This window comes from Sardina pilchardus, chromosome 13, assembly GCF_963854185.1.
Source record: "Sardina pilchardus chromosome 13, fSarPil1.1, whole genome shotgun sequence".
Lineage (NCBI taxonomy): Eukaryota > Metazoa > Chordata > Actinopteri > Clupeiformes > Clupeidae > Sardina > Sardina pilchardus.
The window spans coordinates 7,398,060-7,418,122 of record NC_085006.1 but is presented as its reverse complement, the minus strand read 5'-3'; the positions used below and the strand labels follow the sequence as shown (position 1 = coordinate 7,418,122).

The following is a 20,063-nucleotide window of genomic DNA, read 5'->3' as shown; positions in this document are numbered from 1 at the left end:
TTTACTATTTTAACCTGCACTTGAATTGAATTTAAGATGGGAGTTACTAATTGTAAGAGAGATGCAACCACAGCCGAAAAAGAGGAGCGGTCATATGAAAGCAATAACTTAATCAGCTGATTACCACACCTCAAAATCATTGCCAAACTTAGCAGTCTTATGGCAAAACATGACGTAGAAACACTGACTCGTGCATTTATCTCCAGCAGGGTTGATTGCTGCAGCTTTTCAAAAGGGCATCAAACAACTTCAGGTGATACAAAATGCAGCAGGGAGGGTTCTCAAAAGCTGATCACATATACATGTGTATAAAATGTGTTATGCAAATAAACTTGACCATGAAAATAAGTGATTATTCTGTCACCGAATTATGACAAGCATCATTCAAGAACACATTGATGTGCACAAGTGGGTTGCTAGCTTTTGTTTTCACTGGATGAACTATTTTCTTCTTATGCTATTAGGAATCATAGAGGCTCTAATTCATTAAGGGCCGTGTTTATATGCAGAAGACAATGCCAGACCAATAGCCATTCTCCCATTTTATCTGTCTGCCAGATAGTACTAGCTTATGAAAGCTGGTGGCCAAAGTAAACAAATAAATGAAATGAGAGAAATCCATTCTTAATTTGTTCCTTATGGGGAGGCCACTTCAATGTTCTGGTTTGCTCATGATTAGTATGAAATACATGTTGTCAACAGCCAAACCAGTGCAGTCTTTTGAGTATGTGTGACACACATGGACGTGTCTGTTTGCGTGTGTGTGTGTGTGTGTGTCTGTGTGTCAGGACTGGAGTTAGAGCAGAAGTGATTTGTCATGTTCTTTGTCTATAAAAACATAAGTTCCTATCATGAAACCCAAAACCACTGGCTTATTATAGGATCTGCTGAGGTTTCAGGATATACCTGGCTAATTTGTCATCTGTGGTGCCTGCAAGGCGTTCTGTGCCATCTTCCATCACTCTCAGTCTCGGCATAGTTAAATACATGATAAACATTTCACTCAGGAATGACAGCTGTTCCCCACTGGCACAATATGCATTTAGCCACCTTCCTCCTCACCCCCCTCACCACCAGCACCACCACCACATTTCTTACCCTAGCATTCGCTTACACACACACACACACACACACACATACTTCTTTATTTGTTGGAAAATCTGTTTATATCTTTTACAACCTGATGTCCAGTTGATATGTGTATCGCTCGACAGATCTGTCTGCAGTGTGATCCGATTTCATCCGTGTGTGCGCTGTTGTTGGGGGAAAGGTCTTTTGTTTGGCCCAGTGCGGTCTCTTGTGCCCGGACCAGGGCTGTGGGGAGAAACGCAGTGGAAACTGGCATGCCGGCCGGGTCAGGAGGAGTCAGACGTCGGTCAGAGCTGTAGGAAACACAACATCTCTGGGGAGACAAGAGAAGCAGCGGGCTCAAGGCTGGCTGGGTAGTGTTACATAAACACAAGTTTAGATGAAGACCCTCTGACTCCCACCTGAGCGGGTGATTTTTGTTCCCACCACTTATCACTTGCCAGTGTTGTTCGAGTGCTTATACCTTCTAAAGCACTTTGAATGAATGTTATGCAAACGTTTGGGGTTAAATGCACAAAGGACACCTGGGAGGATTTCACCTGAAGCTTAGCAGTCTTCTGTGGGCCTGCGTCAGCGCAGCATCCCCTGAGGGAGAGCATGTGTCTCTGTGATTGATCGCAGATGAGACGGTGAAAACAAACAGGCCCCTGATCCCTCTGCTGGGCCGGCCGACAGGAGCTGGTGAAGGTGGATGAAAGTGAGGCTGACCAGAAGGGCTTTGTCTCCAGTCCCAAACCTGGACGCGTTCCCAGGTGCATACCTGCAAGCCTGCCGATGTGTGGATAATTTTACCTTCTTTACATGGGGAATCAATCACACACACACACACACACACACACACACACACACACATGCGCACACGCACTCACATACATTCTCACACACATTCTCACACACTATTTTCCAATAAATAGAAGTAAATGAAAAATAATTGTCTTAAGGCTTAGACTGTTTACTCTGCCTATGTATTTACATGTTTCCTGAATTTTTTATAGGGGAAACACATAAAAATCCGTGACTCAGTATTTTCCATTCTTTTCCGCAGGCTGAGGTAGGAGAGTGGAAAGAATGGAGTTTTCTGTACCATTCATTTCTATACTCACTGATCTCTCATTGCAGGCTAGATGTGTGTTCCAGGTTGGAATTCTTTTCTTTTATCATTAGACAGCAGTGACTGGCCCCTTGGGTGAAGTGAACGGACCCCACCGCCCTGTGGCCTGCCTGGCCTTCTGGTAACTTAAGCAGAGTGGAAACTCAGGGTCAAGAGCAGGGACTTTCCCCCTGTTCTCTCCGTATCACCATCTGAACCACAGCGCAGTTGACCAGAACACTTCTGGCCCTGATCTGAAGTGCATATCTGCCGGATCAGGCCCACATCAGAGCCAGATCTGGGCCAGATCCATCTGCTACACTATCAGCTGTCATCAGGGGATACGTCTTCTTTACATGGCTCATGAAACCACAGTCCGCACGATCAGCAGGCTAATGCACATTTAATCACCGCGCATTCAGCACTCACGGAAAGACTCCTTGGAGTTTGTGTCTCTCGTTCTATCTGTCTGCCTACATTAATCTGTCTGCGGCTTTCTCCTTTAAATTCTACACTCGCGACACGCTCTCTTTTCCTCATGGTCTCGTCTGGCTTTACTCTCAAATGGCTTTTGCAGATCGTGGTTGCCAGTAAAACCCTGTCACAAAATGGCACTGCATTGAAGCTTAACAAAATATCCACAGCGTACTGCTGAGTCTCAGAGATACCCTGTATTACTCTGATGGAGAAACTGCTGGGTGAACAGACAGGGAGGCACATTCTTTTAGGTTGAAAAACATATATCTTTTTAGACGTATGATAGTATGGTCTATTTGCACCAGGCTTAATTACTGTTTGCTATTCCCGTATGATGTCAGACCAGTGAAAGGATTTGATCCTATGCTTACAAAATAGAGAAAATACACACATCTCACCTCTACACTCATTTCCTCTCACATAAACCTGCTATTCAATAAAAGACGATGAAAGAAAGTCGAAAGGTGTGTCGACACAATGGCTCAGAAACCGGTGTGCCAGTTTCTGTGATTGCCCAACTCACACAAGTGATATCCAGAGAGATGATCTCATATTCAGCAGGGTAATTCCTCTGCCATCCTTGAGAGGAGTAGGTCGGCATTTACAATGCTGTCATTTAAATGTGGCCGTGCCTGTACACGAGCAACAGTACAACATTGGCCCACTTGGAATCCAACATGATCTCATAGCCATGCAATCTCTTTTGGTGATCAACTAGTTATGTGATATTTATGTGCCTGGGTTACTGCAGGATACCAAAATAACCGAACGAGCCTCGGGAGAAGGACTCTATCAAGTGATTTAAAATGGTCAGTATTATGACCCACTATTTACAATGGGAATATTCTGGACAGTAAGAGAGAGTTTTTTAGATGTTCATTATTTTATAGGCCTGTTCAAGATGTTAAATGGCCCGCTCATGATTGCCAACGTGTATCGTCAGTCCGTCTAGGCCTCAGAAGGATTGGGGCAGTTCCTTCGGTCAGACATTCAATAATTCAGAGGCCCTGTAAAAGAAATGCAAACTGTGAGTGAAAGGAGCTGAATGCGTTGTTTTCCCTCTTAAACTGGAGGTGGAACAAATCGCCACATCTGTGCCAAATCAGCCTCCGCTAAGAAAACAACAAGTGAAACATGCCCCGCTACCCTCTCTCCCAGCAAATAAAGGCAGGATCAGGGGGCACAGCAGGCAAACTGCGGCTGCTCCGCTCCTCTTTCAAACCTCCATCCATCTCGCCGAGGATGGAGGCCCCTGTTCGAGTGTATGTGTGCCCGGACACATCACGGGTGTTACTCATATTATTACAGTGCACTCTTGTCATGGGGGTGAATTATTGCCTGGCATACCACGCTGAGCACAGTATGACGACTGTCTGAATCATCTGCCTCGGAGACTTTGCCATGATTTGTCCTCACTGCCTTCCACATGCTGTCCACATTAGCAGGGAGCCATCAGCTGAAAGCTGAGCTTCAGCCCTGCCTGACACTGGCCCTGCAAGTAATGGGGCTTCTATGCCCAGGCGCTGCTCCCTGGCCCCGCACAGTAATTTAGAGTCAGGGCACGGGAGCGGACTGGATATTTAAGATGAGTCTGCTGCAGGGGAGGCCTCATCTAACTGAGATTTAAGTTACCAGATTTGAGATGATTTTTCGAAGGAGTAGACTGGTGGAATTGTGTTGACTTCAGGCATTTTGGAGGGATTATTTGAGGTGCTTACCTGCAGAGGATGAAAATGAGAGGGAATCAGAAAATGGCACGGTGTTCCTATAACACTGATCTGCACTAAAGCACATCCATCAGTGGTTATAAAACCTGCTGTGATGTTACAAACTGTGGCTTATTCGCTACATCCCCTGGAGGTTGAGGTTTTACCCTGACTCATACCTCATACTCGGAACAATGCACAATGTTTTGTCATCACCACACTGCATTCTTTTATTGCAGATCCGTGGTCTACACTACAGAGGCCACCATGAACATGGTTAGCAGTTAACAATTAATTATCTATTTTATTAGCAGACAATATTTGGGTTTGATGATTGACGGTCGTGATAAACTGCACATTTCCCCTTTCTGCATTCCAGCCAAACCCTGAAAGACAGGAAATGAAATGCAGTGGTGTACAAATGACTGCAGTGTTTTGCTGATTGTATTGATGAGTCCATGATGACTCTGAGTGCCATTGAGACATTAGCAGCAATCTTATTTGCACAGAACAAGTCGAAGGGGTCAGGGGGCAAGATCAGACCCCCTCCCTAGAAGCGCTACACGGGAGAGGTCATAGGGGCAGATTCCCAGCCAGTAAAGTACTCTGTCAGGAACGGAAAATGGGTCCCCTCCTCCCATTCCCTTAACCCCTCACCAGGTTACTGTCTCCTCGTCCACCCCTAGGCCTCAGCTCCAGGAAGTGAGATCATTCACACAGTGTTTTATCAGGCCAGCTAGGAGCCAGTAAATCAGGGCTGTCTCCCTCACTTTCTCTCTCTCTTTGTCTGTCTCTGTGTCTGTCTTTTGCTATCATCCTCTGTCTCCTTCTTGTCTCTGAGATAATGGAACATGGACACAAATTGCATGATAGAAAATATGGTCCCTTTCCCTATGTTTATGCTCTCCCTCTCTCTCTCTCTCTCACTCTCCCTCTCTGCACTCTGTGTCTTGGCTTTCTTTCATCTCCAATTAAAGCCTCCATAAATCAGGGTGAGCGGAGGCCACGTCGTGTCAGCTGAGGCCAGTCGCCCTGATGCGTGCCAGATCAGGTCCGGGTCTCCCTCTCCCGACAGCACCGCGCCGCCGCAGCGCTGGGACTGCTGCGCTCACTCATTACTCCGCCGCGGCCTGAAATCTCATATCCTGACGCGGGGCCGCCCCGCAGGCAAGGACGACGGCATCTGCACAAGTCGTGCTCACCTCGGCAGGGATTTTTACGAGCTGCGTGTCCTCCAGCGCGCCGTCTCGGTGGGGAAGCGAACAGGGTGGCCGGAGTTTCTGATGAGTTAGGAGTCGGCCCAGTGTCCTGTTAGCGATAAGGGGGAGAGACCCATGATGGAACTGTGCAATTAATTCCTCAGGATCTGATATATGGGGCTCAAGGAGAGCTTCATGGCTCCAGTGTCTCTCCTCCCTCCCCCCCCCACTTACACCACCTCTCCCGGGACACTCTGCCTCCGTGTTCTAGTTCATGCGTGACAGATGACCTGAGCTCTAACCCAGACTAACCCTTCAGACTGTTGGTATTTGCTCCCTGGCTCCTCATATAGACCACCTCAGAGCCAAACACCCCTTTCCTCCTCTTTCCACACAGCATGGCGATGTGTCCCAGTGAAATCCTCCAGCCTCCTGTGTTTACATGCAGCTCTTCCTTGTTTACCCAGTTGTGAGCTGCTCCCTCGGGTACGGACACCCTCCGCGTCCGTGGCCAGCTGTGGGCCTGCAGTGTGCCGGCGTCCGCTAGCAGGTTCAAGGAGAGAGGGTTGCGTGGCGTGCCAGGAGTGGAGAGGTCACCGGTGTGTTACGATCACACGCAGGTGTCTGGCTGATTTACCGCTTCTTGGCTCGGCTCCCCGCAGTGCAGGTGAGCGCACGCACGTACCTCACGTCACGCCATCTCGGCGCTGTTATCAGCCGAACTCATCAGATACACTCTCGTTCTGACCTGGCACCAGATGTGGTCCCAAAAAAAAATCCCCACACACTCATGCAAACGATAGGCATCAGCTCAAAGACTTGTTGCTTTATTTTGCTTATGAGGTAAGGAGGAAATGTTTTTATGTCAATAGCATGTCATTCATCACTCGCTGCACGTATGCCAGAACCAGAGCAGACTGCTCTGTTTGTGCTCGCTCTCACTCCCAGGCTGACGGTTTAATTCACAGAGGCCCAGCCCCAGGGCCTTGGGCTGCAGTCACACTCCCACTGACCACCGCTAATAGCTAACACTGCGCAAAGCGTTTAACTGCACCCTAATACCCTCTGCTCTCAGCCTGACTTATGTCTCTGTTTAGCCCTTAACTCCATTTGAGCCGAAGGTGAGGGAGAGGGAGTGAACGACTCGAAGGCTGGCTGACTGTTTTGGCAATCAAGTGGATCACATTCATCACAGAAACAGGATTTCTTCAAAAATGTTTTGGCAGATTTTCGCCTCGGGCCAACGCCACGCCCAATCACAAAAGCCCAAATGAAACCTTCCATCCTGCCCTCGCTGTCTGTTTTAACAGTGTATCATTAAAGTTTATGAGTGCACTTCTCTGTATTCATGTGGTTGTCTGTTGTTGTGGATGGGAGGGTCTGAGGGAGCGAGAAAATGTCCTCGGGCCAAGCAAGGTATCGTTCCAAGGTCTCTAAGCAGTGCTTAGCTCAGCATGGCTCTTGTATTTTCACAGAGAAAAACTCAACCAAAGGCTCTGCACGCCCACAGGGGGGGAAAAAATGTAAAGTCATGACGGTCTTTTCCTTCAGAGGAATCGAGGCTAATCTATTTTTCAAGGTAAGCCCCCTGCCCCAGTTTCTCGACTAAATCTCCCCTCCTTCAGGGAGCTCCAGTAAACAGTGCAGGAGCCATCCGTTTCTGATCGGTGACACTAATTGCGCTGATGGGTTCGACTGGGCAAGTGCCTCGGAGGGCCTCAGCGGTTAGAGGGAGAGGATGATGTCATGCTGATTCAGCCTCGGTCTGCCAGAGGGGAGAGTAAGAGAGTAAAAACTCGATTGAAAAGAGAGAGAGAGAGAGAGAGAGAGAGAGAGGGAGAGAGAGAGAGAGAGAGAGAGAGAGAGAGAGAGAGAGAGGGGGAGAGGAGGAGGAGATTGTGGGAACAATTGATGGATATGACAGAGATGTATTTTGGCAAGGGCTGTGCGTATGACATCACCCCTGTTTCGCTTCCTTGGGAGTCTGTCAGCACCAAGGTATCAGTGCCGTCTCGGGCAGTGCACAGGCTGATAGCTCTGGACTGCTGGGAAAGGACCTGTGTCCTGTACGTGTGTCTCAGTGTGTACGTGAGGGCCTCTGTGATCTTTCGGCTGCACTTAAGTAAAGCCACACTACGACTTATGCACATAAACTGCGATGTTTGTTTTTCCTGCTCAGCCGATATGAGAGATGGGCCTGTTTCTCTGAAACGCTGCCTGGACCAGATGACTCATCCCCCTCGTCACTAATATTCCTCCACACATGGTCACTTTTCTAACACTCACGGGCCACAGCTGTGGAGCACAGGTGTACGTTAATAATTCAATACATGAGACATTCAATCAATATCAATTTGATACAAACAGCAAGAACATACGGAGACTTTCCTTCTTAATGCTGCCAAGCTGTTTGGAGCTTAATTCTTCCATGTGTGATAGAAGAGAGAGGGAGAAAGAAAGAGAGAGAGAGGAGAGAGAGAGAGTGAGACTGAGGGACCAAGATCAATGAAAGAAAGTGGGGGTTTGTGTGAGCTTTGGAGCCGTGCAGTGTGGCTCACCCGAGCCTGGGAGCAGGGCAGGCAGGGCTGTAATTATCCGGAGCCAGTGATCTCAGGAGGTCGGCTGGGCTTCAGGGAATGTGTCCCCCTCCTTCACCCTGCCGTCACCCTCAGAGAGGGTGTCCTCTGTTCCAGCGCTCTCTTGCAGACCCTCACCCACATATCTGTCATGTCAACGACTTCAAGGCACAGGCCATTAGGCATCGCAATATGCACTGCACCAGCTCCTTTATTTGGACCCTGCACCATTCCCCCTGTCACCCTTTCACATTGTGCGAGAATTATGTGAATTGAAGTGTTGGGGGTTTATATGTTAGTGTGGTAATAGAGGGGTAATAACAGGCTAGCCATAGGGAAAGAGTTAAAAGCCCACAGAATAGGGTAACAACACTCTCTGATCACCTTGTGGCTGATTATGTCAGAGCTGTCTGTTCAGAGACAATGCCAACATCACTAAACCAATAGTCTTAAATCAACTTTATTGTCCTTCAGTCTGTTCCTGCAGTCTCCTCTCTCTCTCTCTCTCCCTCACTCTCTCTCTCTCTCTACCCCTCACTCTCTCTCTCTCTCTCTCTTGGCAGCATGTGCTGTTAATTAAATCTACTTTGAAGTGACGATGACATCATCAACTGGTTGTTATTCTTCTGGACGTGTTTGCACTTCATGGTTCCCATGGAAACTGTGATCTCATGGCCACACAGGCTTGTTGTGTGCATGGAACCCACACGGCCAGCGCACACGGTCGGAGGAAAGTGAGCTGTTGTGTTTTTTGAGGGATCAGCGGTTTGTCAACGGCTGTCTCCAGGATGAAAGCCAATGGGGATTCGTGTCTCTCCACGGCAGGGCCAGGCAGGCATACCTCCGCCCGTGCCAGCGTGAGAGCGCTCCGCCATCGCGCCGATGGACGTGCCGATAAACATTTAGCCTCACTTCAAGGAAAGGGAGGTGAAGAGTGTAGGACTTAAGGCAGCCGAGGCGCTCATTGGCGGAGGCCGGTCGGTGTGCGTATATCACAGGAAAGCGGACACTTAAAGTTTCATGACCGCCTGATAAGTGTGCGTGTCTCGGGGCGGAGTTTAAGATTGCGCTGACGTAGTGCGTGCGTGTGGATGTATACAGTGTTGTGAGTGTATGTGCAGTTTAATGGGTGAACTTGCCAGCCCTCATTTAACATTTACGGCCTCCTGCAACAGGCGCATTTGAGTGATTATAAGGGAGCAGGGTGGGGAGGGAATGGGAAGGAAGGAAATGACTGGTGGTGGTGGTCATACAGCTGCTGAACTGGGAATGTTTTTTTAAGGAAATAAAACAATAACAATGATCATTACTAACTGTAATGAGATTACCTAAAGTGTATTATATTCCACTATGTGAGTGAGAATTCCCTTTCCGTTTTGTCATCAGTCATGCTCACCAACAAACTGTCAACAATGATACCAGAACACTCATACTCATATTGAAACAATATATCATCTTTTTCCGCCTCATAGTTTTACAATGGTCCCTTTGGAAATAGCAGCTTAATAATTCTCGACCGACTCGGTTATGCTTACGCAAGCGTCCTTCATGAATGCATGTAATGAAATTGATGGATTTCTGTGGAAAGGATTGTTCATGTATGCATGTCTGTTTGGATGTATGTGAGTCTGAGTGCGTAAAAAGGCCACGAGTGTTTATGGACAGTCTGTGTAACGTCAACATTACCCCACACACGTGTCACACAGACCCCCACTGTAATACCGCGAAGTGCCTTGCCAGGAATTGCTGTGGGAAATGCACCATGACCACGTATGTGTCATAGGCTTAGTCTGTGCTGCTTCCTGCGTCACTTGATTTCCTCCTTATCGCCCCCCTCCACCTCTAACGTCGCAACACCTGAGTGACTCAGCGCTATCAGAGATCTCGCCTGTGATCAGACAGGCCTTTCTTCTGGGATCTTGTGGGCTCAGTGCTCCCACTTTAGCTTCAGTGAAGCGCAGAGCTCCCAGGGTACCGTTGGGTTACTCGCCCATTCATTTCATGGGGGGGGGGGGGCTTGTCTCCCCCTCCAACTCCCCCTTAATCTCCCTTCTGTTCAATCAGATAAGGGGCGAAAGCTGGCGGAGAATAGAGGTGAGTGGTCTTTGGTAACAATAACAAACTTTGGTGGGTAAGTGCAGTGCAGCGCAGCGCCACACAGCACCGCAGAGCCCGGTGCAGTTCGCGAACCCCTCCTCATTTCGCCCTGCTAATGCTGAGCGACGTTTACGACCTGAGCTGAACGCACGGCGGTTAGGGGGAGGGTCGGGGGGGTACTGACGTCACCCCAAGATGGAAATCATCATATTCGGCCGCTAAAGGGGGAAAAAAAGGGAAAAGAACGGGGAAAAAAAACACATACACTCCGGCAAAAGCTGCAGCTGTTGAGGGGCCAAAAGTGAAAGCTGCTCTCTGTCTGTCCCACAAGAGAGCTCTCCATAAAGTCCTTCCGCACTACATTGTCTAATGGAAGAGCTTTGCTTACTCTTTGGGCGCTTCCAGGACCTGCTCAGAGGGCTTAGCGGGACAGTGATGGATCGATGGCGTATTTGTTTAGGGTCTCCGGGGCTGTGAGAGTTCCCCCCACTGACTGGCGGTTAGGATGTCCGCGCGGTGCTCTTATGTAAAGCTTGTGGGGGCCGAGAGACAGTGTCCTCCTGGCCTGACAGTCTTCCGTTATAAATCAGACTGTCCCGCTCCCCGCTGTGGAGAGTGTTTACTGTAAACAGCAGGGTGGAATGTAAGGTTACTTCACTCTGTCAGCCAGCTCATTGTGCCTGCAGTGTTTGGGTGGGGTTGGGTGGGCTGTGGGACTGGGTCTTATTCCCCCATCCAGCAGACCAGCAGACCAGCCGACTCCCCACCACCCCCACACACACACACACCCCACGCTCTCCCCCTTTGTACGGCCTAACGAGGAATGTTTGCCCTGCCAGAGTTTGGTTACAGCCGGGCTCCCAACAGACGGGCAGACAAGCCTCTTGTCTCTGTCATTAAGCTAGTGATTAACCAGCATAAAACAGGCAATGTCATGCTTGCTGCTAGCCTGATCAAATGCAGACTTTTTTCCACTGATGCGTGAGATTAGAGTTATCTGGTAAGAAGAGAGCAAACATCCTCTACAAACTTTTCATCAACTCTCCCACATCAAAGAATCGGACTGTATTCAAATGGGATTGTGTGAAGGAAGGTGCACACATGCTCTTTGGAAGCTGCTGCTTCTTTATCTGGCTCGCGGTTACACAATGGTGTCAGTCCGTGAGAATAGGAGAAGAGATTAGGGAAAAAAAAGGAAGGAACTGCTCTCTGACCGGTGGCTGAGATACCAAAAGAACAGCTGGTGTGATCACCCTGAGTCGGAAGCCAAGATCTCTGAGAGGAAAAACTTTTGTTATCCTCAGTGTGCATATGAATGTGTGTGTGTGTGTGTGAGAGAGATAGAGAGATAGAGAAAAGAGAAAGACAGAGTGGGAGTTTAACAGAGATAGAGAGTGAAGCAAAGAGAGAGAGAATGTGGACCAGGAATTATGCCACCAAAGCGAGTAGGGACACAAATATACCAGAGAGAGGAGGCAGTGGTGGGGAGTGGGGGGCAGAGAGGCAACACAAACAGAGAGTACTCTCTCTAACAGCCAACTGAAAGTAGAAAAAAAAAGTGGAACAAGCTCTCCTCCTCTTTTCTCTCTCCCTCCCTTGTTCCCCTCCCTCCCTCCCTCATTCCCTGCCTCTCTCTCTCTCTCTCTCCCTCCCTCCCTCTCCAGCACTGTGCCTCCTCCCCCAGGCAGTGAGAGAAGTGGGAGATTAACCTGACGGAGGGAGTCGAGCTTTAAAACAGCGCCGCAGCCGGAGCAGACACACGGAGGCTGGAAGAGTCGCAGAGATCCTCTACGAGAGACAGCGCTCTCACTCACTTACTCTCTCTCTCTCTCTCACTGAGCTGAGTGCCAAGGGCTCCACAGAACTGTTTTTTTGCACCAGAGTTGATTTTTCATCAGGGCTTTTTCAAACTTCTGTATCTCCAGGACTGAAATCTGAAGTAGTTCTCCCACCACGTGAAACTTTTCTCAGCATCAGTAGGACTTTCTGGGGGAGCAACTTTTGTTGTGTTTATTGGAGTGGATTTAAGAGGCTGAAGAGTTTGGGGCTGAGAGGAAGACGCTACTGACAGTTGGCTGTAGCATCCAGAGGCTGAGTCTCTGGGCGTAGAGGTGACCGGAACGTGGAGTGGAAGGTCAGTGAGAGCCCGGTGATGGACGCCGGTCCTTTAGCCACGGTGGGCGAGGGTGTCGGCGGCAACGGTGCCGGCGACGGGGAGACGGTGTGCGGGGCGCTGGCCCGCTACGAGAGCACGCTGCGCGACGCGGTGCGAGAGATCCACGTGGACGTGAGCGCCTTCAAGCTCGGCGTGGAGCGGCGTCTGGAGGAGGCGCTGCACGTCAGCGGGCCCTTGGGTCGCGCCGTGGCCCAGCTCCAGCAGGAGAACCGGCAGCTGCGCAGCCAACTGGAGGCCCTCACCCGGCAGGTGGAGATGCTGACGGGCAGCGCCTGCGACCGCAGCGCCCTCATGGGCTCCGGCAGCCCTCAGCTCCAGCAGACGGCCAGCAGCAGCAGCGGCGGTGGGACCGGGCAGCACCAGATACCCAGGGTGGGCAGCGGCAGCTCCCAGAGTCCCCCGGCGCCGTCCTCCCCGTGCGTGGGGGCCATGGGCTCGGCCAGCGGCCTGGCCTCCAGCCCCACCACCGTGCGCTTCTCCAGCCGGGCCACCTTTGCAGTGTCCAGCAAGACCAACGTGAGTACCACCGAGACACGCCGTGATGAATGTCAGAGGGTTGAGTGAGAGTGGTGAAGTGCTGTGTGCTGTGAGTTGGAAAAGTTGAAAATCCCCCTCAGCAAATTACAGGGGTGATTTAATGTCTGATCACCCAATGACATCAGGTTCTAGAGCTTGGAGAAGAGGCTGTGGAACATCATGTGCTTAAAAGTGCAGCACAAGTCCAGATTAAAAGCACACTTTCGTGTCATCTTCACGTGCCGATGTTCCCAGCCAAGCTGGGCTTTCCAATTCATGATGATCTGGGGTGATATTTCACAGATGATGAAGTGGAAGCACAATGGAGTCTTGCCAATTTGTGTTTATTTTCCCTGAATTATTGCTGTCACCTGGCAGCCCTCGTCCTGTAGCCGTCTCCAGCCCATATGGTTTTATTAGAGGACCACATGTGTTTGACAGCTTTAGACAAGACCGAACTGAAGGTCAGCAAAAAAAATAATGACTGTAATTCAGCTGTTTTATAAACAACCACATCCTACTACATAAGAAACACCCATTCAAATGTACACAAAACCATTAGAGAAAGCGACACAGAACTATCATTCCATTCATGGTATTCATCTTTGTTGTTTACGTTACTCTCTAGTCCACTTCAGATTTTAGAGTACAGCTACATCTAAACATCCCCAACTGGAAAACAGTTGGAAAAACTCGGATCAGAATTCTGGTGCTATTGACACGTGGGTCAGCTCTCTGACTCTGATGTGGATTGAGACCCGGGCAGATGGTCAGTAGGTTGGCTGCAGTGGGGTTGTTTGGGGGGGCTGGAGACAGGGCGGGTGGCGTCTGGATCGCCCATGAGTTTCCCAGCTGCTGTCTGTCAGCCATAGGCACGGCTGTAAAAGTGTGATTATTCAGAGCAAACAGCCGGGCTACGTAAACACACACATACACACACACACACACACACACACACACACACACACACACACACACACACACACACACACACACACACACACACACACACACACACACACAGACACACACGACTCCCTCTGCTTCTACAACACATACACACACACACACACACACACACACACAAACACACACTCGAGCCAGGAGATTCACTTTTGCACGTTAGTGTTGTAAAACAGACAGCATTGCGTCACACACAAATTCACTGGTTGCAGTCATTCAAATTCGTGCTCTGTCATTTGCTTTTTTCCGCTGCGTGAGTTTTGCATTTTGGTCATTTATTCTCTAACTCTATAAACGTCTGCAAAAAGTCGTCCATCAAACACGTCTGCAGAAAACAAACTGCAGCGCAGTGGAAAAAGGCCCATCTATCACTCCCCTAAGAGTGAGGTTCTGGCAACTCTGGCCAGCTCCTCCCATCCTGATTAGTGAGAGTGAATGGAAACAGAGCGCAGGGCTGTTATCAAGGACAGATGGGCTGCTGCTCCGCCACATCCACACCTGCCGCTGCGTCCTCCTGACGGAGCGCCGCCACTGACGCGGCCTCGTAAAAAAGCCGCCTCGCCGCCACCGCAGCGCAGCCTTCCCTGCACAACCACTTCCAGCTCCAGCCCTGCAGCACCAGCACCAACACCGACACACACACACACACACACACACACACACACACACAGACGTACAGATAGAGAGATAGAGAAGGGGGGAGCGAGAGAGAGAGCTATCCCAGGTAAGGGATGTGTGCAGGCCTGCCTAGTCAGCATGTAGAGACTGAATCATTTGACTGTAGCACTGCTACACATTAAAAACAGCCTCTCAACCCCCCTGAAAGGCCCTCAGCTTCTACTATCTCACCACGAGCAGTCTCTCTGTCTCCCCCTCTCCTCTCTATCTCTCTCTCTGTCTCCTCCTCTCCCCTCTATCTGTCTATCTCTGCCTCTTAGCCTGCCCTGCTATCAGTATTTGTTATGGTCTGTGTGATTTCACGGAGATTTATATCTGGTGGAGGCCCTATCTCATTATCATGCTGTGGCAGGGTCTGTGGTACGTCATGCAGACTTCTATCTCAACCCACAAACAAGCCAGATCTAACATGCGTGTATCCGTTTCTTTTCATCCGAGAGGGGTTATTTTGAATGTCTCCCTGTACGTGCAAATAGCTCAGATCCCTGCAACCACAGTCACAACATAGTCATAGTTTGGAGGCCTCCAATGCTTCCCCCTCCCACGTGTGTTTGGAGGGTGATGAGGCAAGGGGGAGGGGGGGGGGGGTTCACCACCACAAACTGTGCTGTTCAGTCACCCCACCCTCACCTCCCTCCACAGCTCTGACAGGGTCGCAGAGGAATCTCTCTCCCCCTCCTCGCCCTCTCATCTCCAGCAGTAAGCCTCTCCGCGGCTCAGCCTGTTCCCAGTCTCAGTCAGGAGGAGCCACACACGGCTCGCTTTTTTTTTTTTTTTTTGCCAATTACCACAGCGTCTCCGCGGGCTCAATGGCCCATTGTGTCGACATTCTGCCTCATTTGAAGTCCATTGACTGAGGCAGGATTAGAAGAACACCCAGGTCAGATCCCTCTCTCTCTCTCTCTCCAGGCTTTTCCACAGAAGGCTTTGGTTCCTGAAGACTGGCCCCTTCCTCTATTCCCTCACCCCCCTCCAACTCTTTCTCTTTCTCTCTCCCTCTTTCCGTTTGAACAACCCCCCTTGCATCTGTTCAAGGAGGTTTAATATGCACATAGAGACCACACCTGTGTGTGTGTGTGTGTGTGTGTGTGTGTGTGTGTGTGTGTGTCTGTGTGTGTGTGTGTGTGTGTGTGTACATGTATGAGAGAGAGAGAAAAGCCTACTCCACTGCACAATGCATTCCTCCACTTCAGCGGAGGAGAGAGGGCTGCTGTTCCCCATTACTGATGAAGTGGACGGATGGTTCACAGGTCAGTGGGTTATCTTTGATTTCTCTGGAGAGCAGCACTGCCTCGCAGAGTAAATCTCACAGTCAGGGCTCTGTACATGTCCTAGGATGTGTGTGTGTGTGTGTGTGTGTGTGTGTGTGTGTGTGTGTGTGTGTGTGTGTGAGAGAGAGAGAGAGAGAGAGAGAGTGTGGGTGTGAGAGAGGATGAGTGTGCATGTGTGTGTGTGTGTGTGTGTGAGAGAGAGAGAGCGTGGGTGTGAGAGAGAGGATGAGTGTGCATTTGTGTGTGTGTGTGTGTGTGTGTGTGAGAGAGAGAGAGAGAAAGAGAGAGAGTGTGTGTGTTGTGTGTGTGTTAGTGCATGAGCACATGTAAGTGTGTGCATCGGTGTGTGTGCCTGTAAGTGTGTTTTAGGAGAGAGATAAGTTGTGCATGACTGTTATCTGTGGAAACTCTGTCAGAGCACACTCATGCTGTCACACTGAGAGAACGCAGACATACAAACACTCACACGCTTTCTTTTCATACTCACACACACCCATTTGTGCACATAAACACACACACACGGACATGCACCCACACGCACACACATAAAGAGACACACACACCCAAACACACACATGCACACAAAGAACAGCAGGCCCTCAACTCTCAGACCCCACTCTGACCTCAACACACCCTTCTGTTGCACATTGAAGCCGAGAGCTCTTATAGACACTTGCCCTGTTTATACTTGGATTTCAAATGTGTTTTGGTGATTGAATCACAGGCTAGCAGTTGAAACCCATCACTGTTTGCACCTGTGTCCAAGGTGAACAACCAGAGACCAATTGGGTTCAGATTTAATTACCACCTATGTCACTCCCTGAAGTGGTCTTGTTAAAGATACATCAGGACACGTTAGTGTTTATGCTTCAAAAATATGTGGTCAGTTGCTTGCCAAACCACGTCAGCAAGTGGTCTGGTCCAATGCATATTGGTGGTTGTTTGTGCTTGTGTTTGGTTCTATCCACTTGAGATCCGATCTTAAAGGCATTTTAAAACCACGTGTAAACAGCCACACTCAAACACTTTCTGTCACTCTCTGTCTCTAACACACACACACACACACACACACACACACACACACACACACACACACGCACACGCACACACAAAATGTAGCCTATGTAAAAATTTCATCATCAAGTCTAAAGTACTAGCTTGAATTTCTCAGAGGGGGAGCAGGACAACTGCCTGTTGCTCCACTCTCAGATAACAGATCCCCTCCTTGTAAATCACCCCCATGTCGGGCCCCAGTGAGTCCCTATATTCCTGTAAGATCGCCCTGTCATAACCACGTCACCCGGGGCCCAGCCTTATCTGGTGTCCCAGCTCAAAACATATAATCACCACCAGATTGTGTAATTTGCTCGACATGGCTTGATCATTACTCATGGCCCATGTATAGTGCCTGATGGAGGATCTCGTTTACAAGCACTTGTGTAAAAGCACCAAAATAGTTTTAATCCACGTCCAAAACAAATGCTGGTTGTGATTACTGGCTCTTACGTGAAATACTCAAGGACACACCCCCACACACAGAGAGAACACACACATAACGTAATGTAGTGTCAAAAGCCCTTTGCGGCCTTTTAAGTTATGGTCTGAGTAGGAGACACTGGCTCCGATCTAAAACACCCAATAAGGCTTCAGAGCTTTTGCCAACATTTGTCAGAACCATTCAGTGCATGTACACAAATGGATATTGTGAGTGCCTCTGCATGTATGTATCTGTACATGAATGATAAACAAGCTTGACATACTGACACCAGACAGTCCACTGCCTTATCACCCGAAGGCGTCTCGGTGTAAATGAAGCCGATCTTTTGATCCCCCTCCCTCTCGGCCTGGATCAGGCTGAACAGTGGAGACTCCTGCCAGCAGCCAGAGAACATAACACGAAAAGACCTTAGCAGGGCTGTCAATACACTGGAGCACAATGGAGAGCCAGGAAGACTGAGAGAGAGAGAGAGAGAGAGAGAGAGAAAGAAAGAGAGAGAGAGAGTCAACAAGGGAAGGTGAGAGTCAGACTGAAGGAGAGAGAAAGAGAGAGGGGTTCGGGGGAATGAGAGCAAGGGATGGATGGATGGTACCGCTGGGTGAGGGGTTAGAGAGAGAGAAAGAAAGAGAGAGAGAGAGAGAGAGAGAGAGAGAAAGGCATCCAGACCCCTCCCACACAGCCCCTGGCTTTCCTAATTACTTCCAGACAATGGCATGTATTTTCATCTCCGTGGTTACAGGTTAATAATTCTCTGTTTACAAGGTGACCTCACTGCCCCGTCATATCCATTGTGTTGGTCCACTAGAGTCGGAGAGCAGTGTGGAGGAGGAGTAGGGTGGCGTGGAGGCACTCAAGCAGAGAGGCCAAGGCACCTCGGACCCACTCTCCACACCAGCATATAGGCCTGACAGGAGATCAGTCTGAGGAGTGTCTGGAGCACCAGATCCGTGCCAGAATCAGCTGCTATCACAGAAATGCTTTTGAAGTTTGGCAGCGGCATCTCCTCGATGTGGAGACTGGGGGTGGTGTGAGGGGAGAGCCTTCAACATGAGAGAGAGAGAGAGACACACACACACACACACTGCCTGTTCCTCCCCCTGTGGTGCAGAGGCATTTGTGTCGTCCTGGACGCCTGCGTCTCGCCCCTCTCCATGTTTGTTGGTCAGGGCAGAGGGCAGAGGCTGTGTTGATATCCTCGGCAGATGGCGAGCCGAAACCTAAGAGCTGGGCCACGGCCCTTCAGATCTGCTGTGGGCCGACTGCTGTGGTCCACTGCTGCTATGCCCTCCAGCTCCGGGCCGCGCCGTCCCACCCCTGTAGCCTGCTTGTGGGACTTGTGAGGAGCGTTGGTCGCCTGAAGCCACCACCACACGCTCTCAAATCGAGTTAGAGGAGCGCTGCAGCCCGCCACTCACATGTTTGCAATCATACGAACTTTGAAGTCTCGGATGAGGATCACCTCACAGTTGAGGCATTGTGTGATCCTGTTGTGCACTTGGGATTCCACTCATGAGACATTACAGATGACTCCAGGTGATAAAAATGGAGGGGGAACAAAACAGCCGTTCCATTGGCTGCTGTTGTTTTGGAGCTATTCGTAGCGTAGCTCCTACGAAGAGAAGAGTAGACCCATGAGGGAAACAGCAGGTCAGAGCTATATTTTACTCTATCATTGCTGACAGATGAGTACAAATGGCCCAAACATCTTGTTTTCCCATGAGCCGGCGCTAAGTGTTTTCCTATTGCCTGAGGGAGAGCCGGACTCCGCTCCCCTGCCTACGCTTTCCTCTGTAAACAGCGCCCCACCCCAGACCCCCCTTGGATGGAATGAGAGCCCCACTGCGAGTGGTTTAATGGCAGTGCTAGTAAACTTTTCAAAGGGCCCCCTTCTCCCGGCCTATCTGCGCACGCTGCGTTGGCTTAGACCGCCTTCCTCATGGAGAGAGGTGAGAAATTGCAGGCTCTGTGGATCTTTGAACAACAGGTGTTAGTGCTGCTTACCCTTTCCACGGCCGACTTGAGCACCGGGAAGGAAATTACAGAGCAGTGGTAGAACAGAGGCACCCAGAACCCTCATTCGGTGGAACATGGGGGCTCCAATCACTGTCTGGTTCCTCACCCAGATTAGAGGAAACTGAGCTGCCACGGCCTCCGCTATTCAAGAAATGGCATGCAAAACCACAGCAGGGTGGGTAGACTTATAAAAGCACTTCGGATTCCTCCCGTTGTGGTCCCTTGTAAATCCATTGTTTTACAGCCGACTCTGGGGCGGATGTGGCCCTGATGTGGCCCTGATGTGGCACACAACCTCCACATCTGGGCCAGATCAGGGCTGGACTTGCCCCAGAGTCAACTGCAGAGTCTGGGGAGGCTTCTGGGCTGAGCTGTCCATGGAGGTACATGGTGAATGTGCTTTCACTGTTGATCTCATTTTATGTACGAGGGGGTAGTCACACAAAGAGACCATTTGTCTCTTTATGACTTGTCAACATGGAATGATCTGGAACTGACAAACACAACAGAGTGCTCTCAGACTTGGATCACCATTTAATTGCCAAGAGGGACAGAAGATGTTTCATTCTTGTGTTCCTTCACTTAGCGGATATTTGTGTATGATGCATGGAAAATAAACCAGGCCGAGTCATATCAACAGGGCATTCAATGGCAGTGTGCAGAGCCAGAGAGTGCGCTATCTGCAGCAGAATGTCCATGCCCGTGGTCTGAGTG

General features: G+C 49.8%; 1 protein-coding gene across 1 annotated transcript in view; it reads left to right on the top strand.

The window, feature by feature from the left end:
* The first annotated feature begins 11,954 nt into the window (after positions 1-11,954).
* smtnl (smoothelin, like) overlaps positions 11,955-20,063 on the top strand; it is a 16,984-nt gene continuing 8,875 nt past the window's right edge. The window contains exon 1 of the mRNA XM_062553260.1: positions 11,955-12,926. Coding sequence (XP_062409244.1) covers positions 12,387-12,926 — 540 coding nt within the window. The 5' untranslated portion in view covers positions 11,955-12,386. The remainder of the gene's footprint in view (positions 12,927-20,063) is intronic.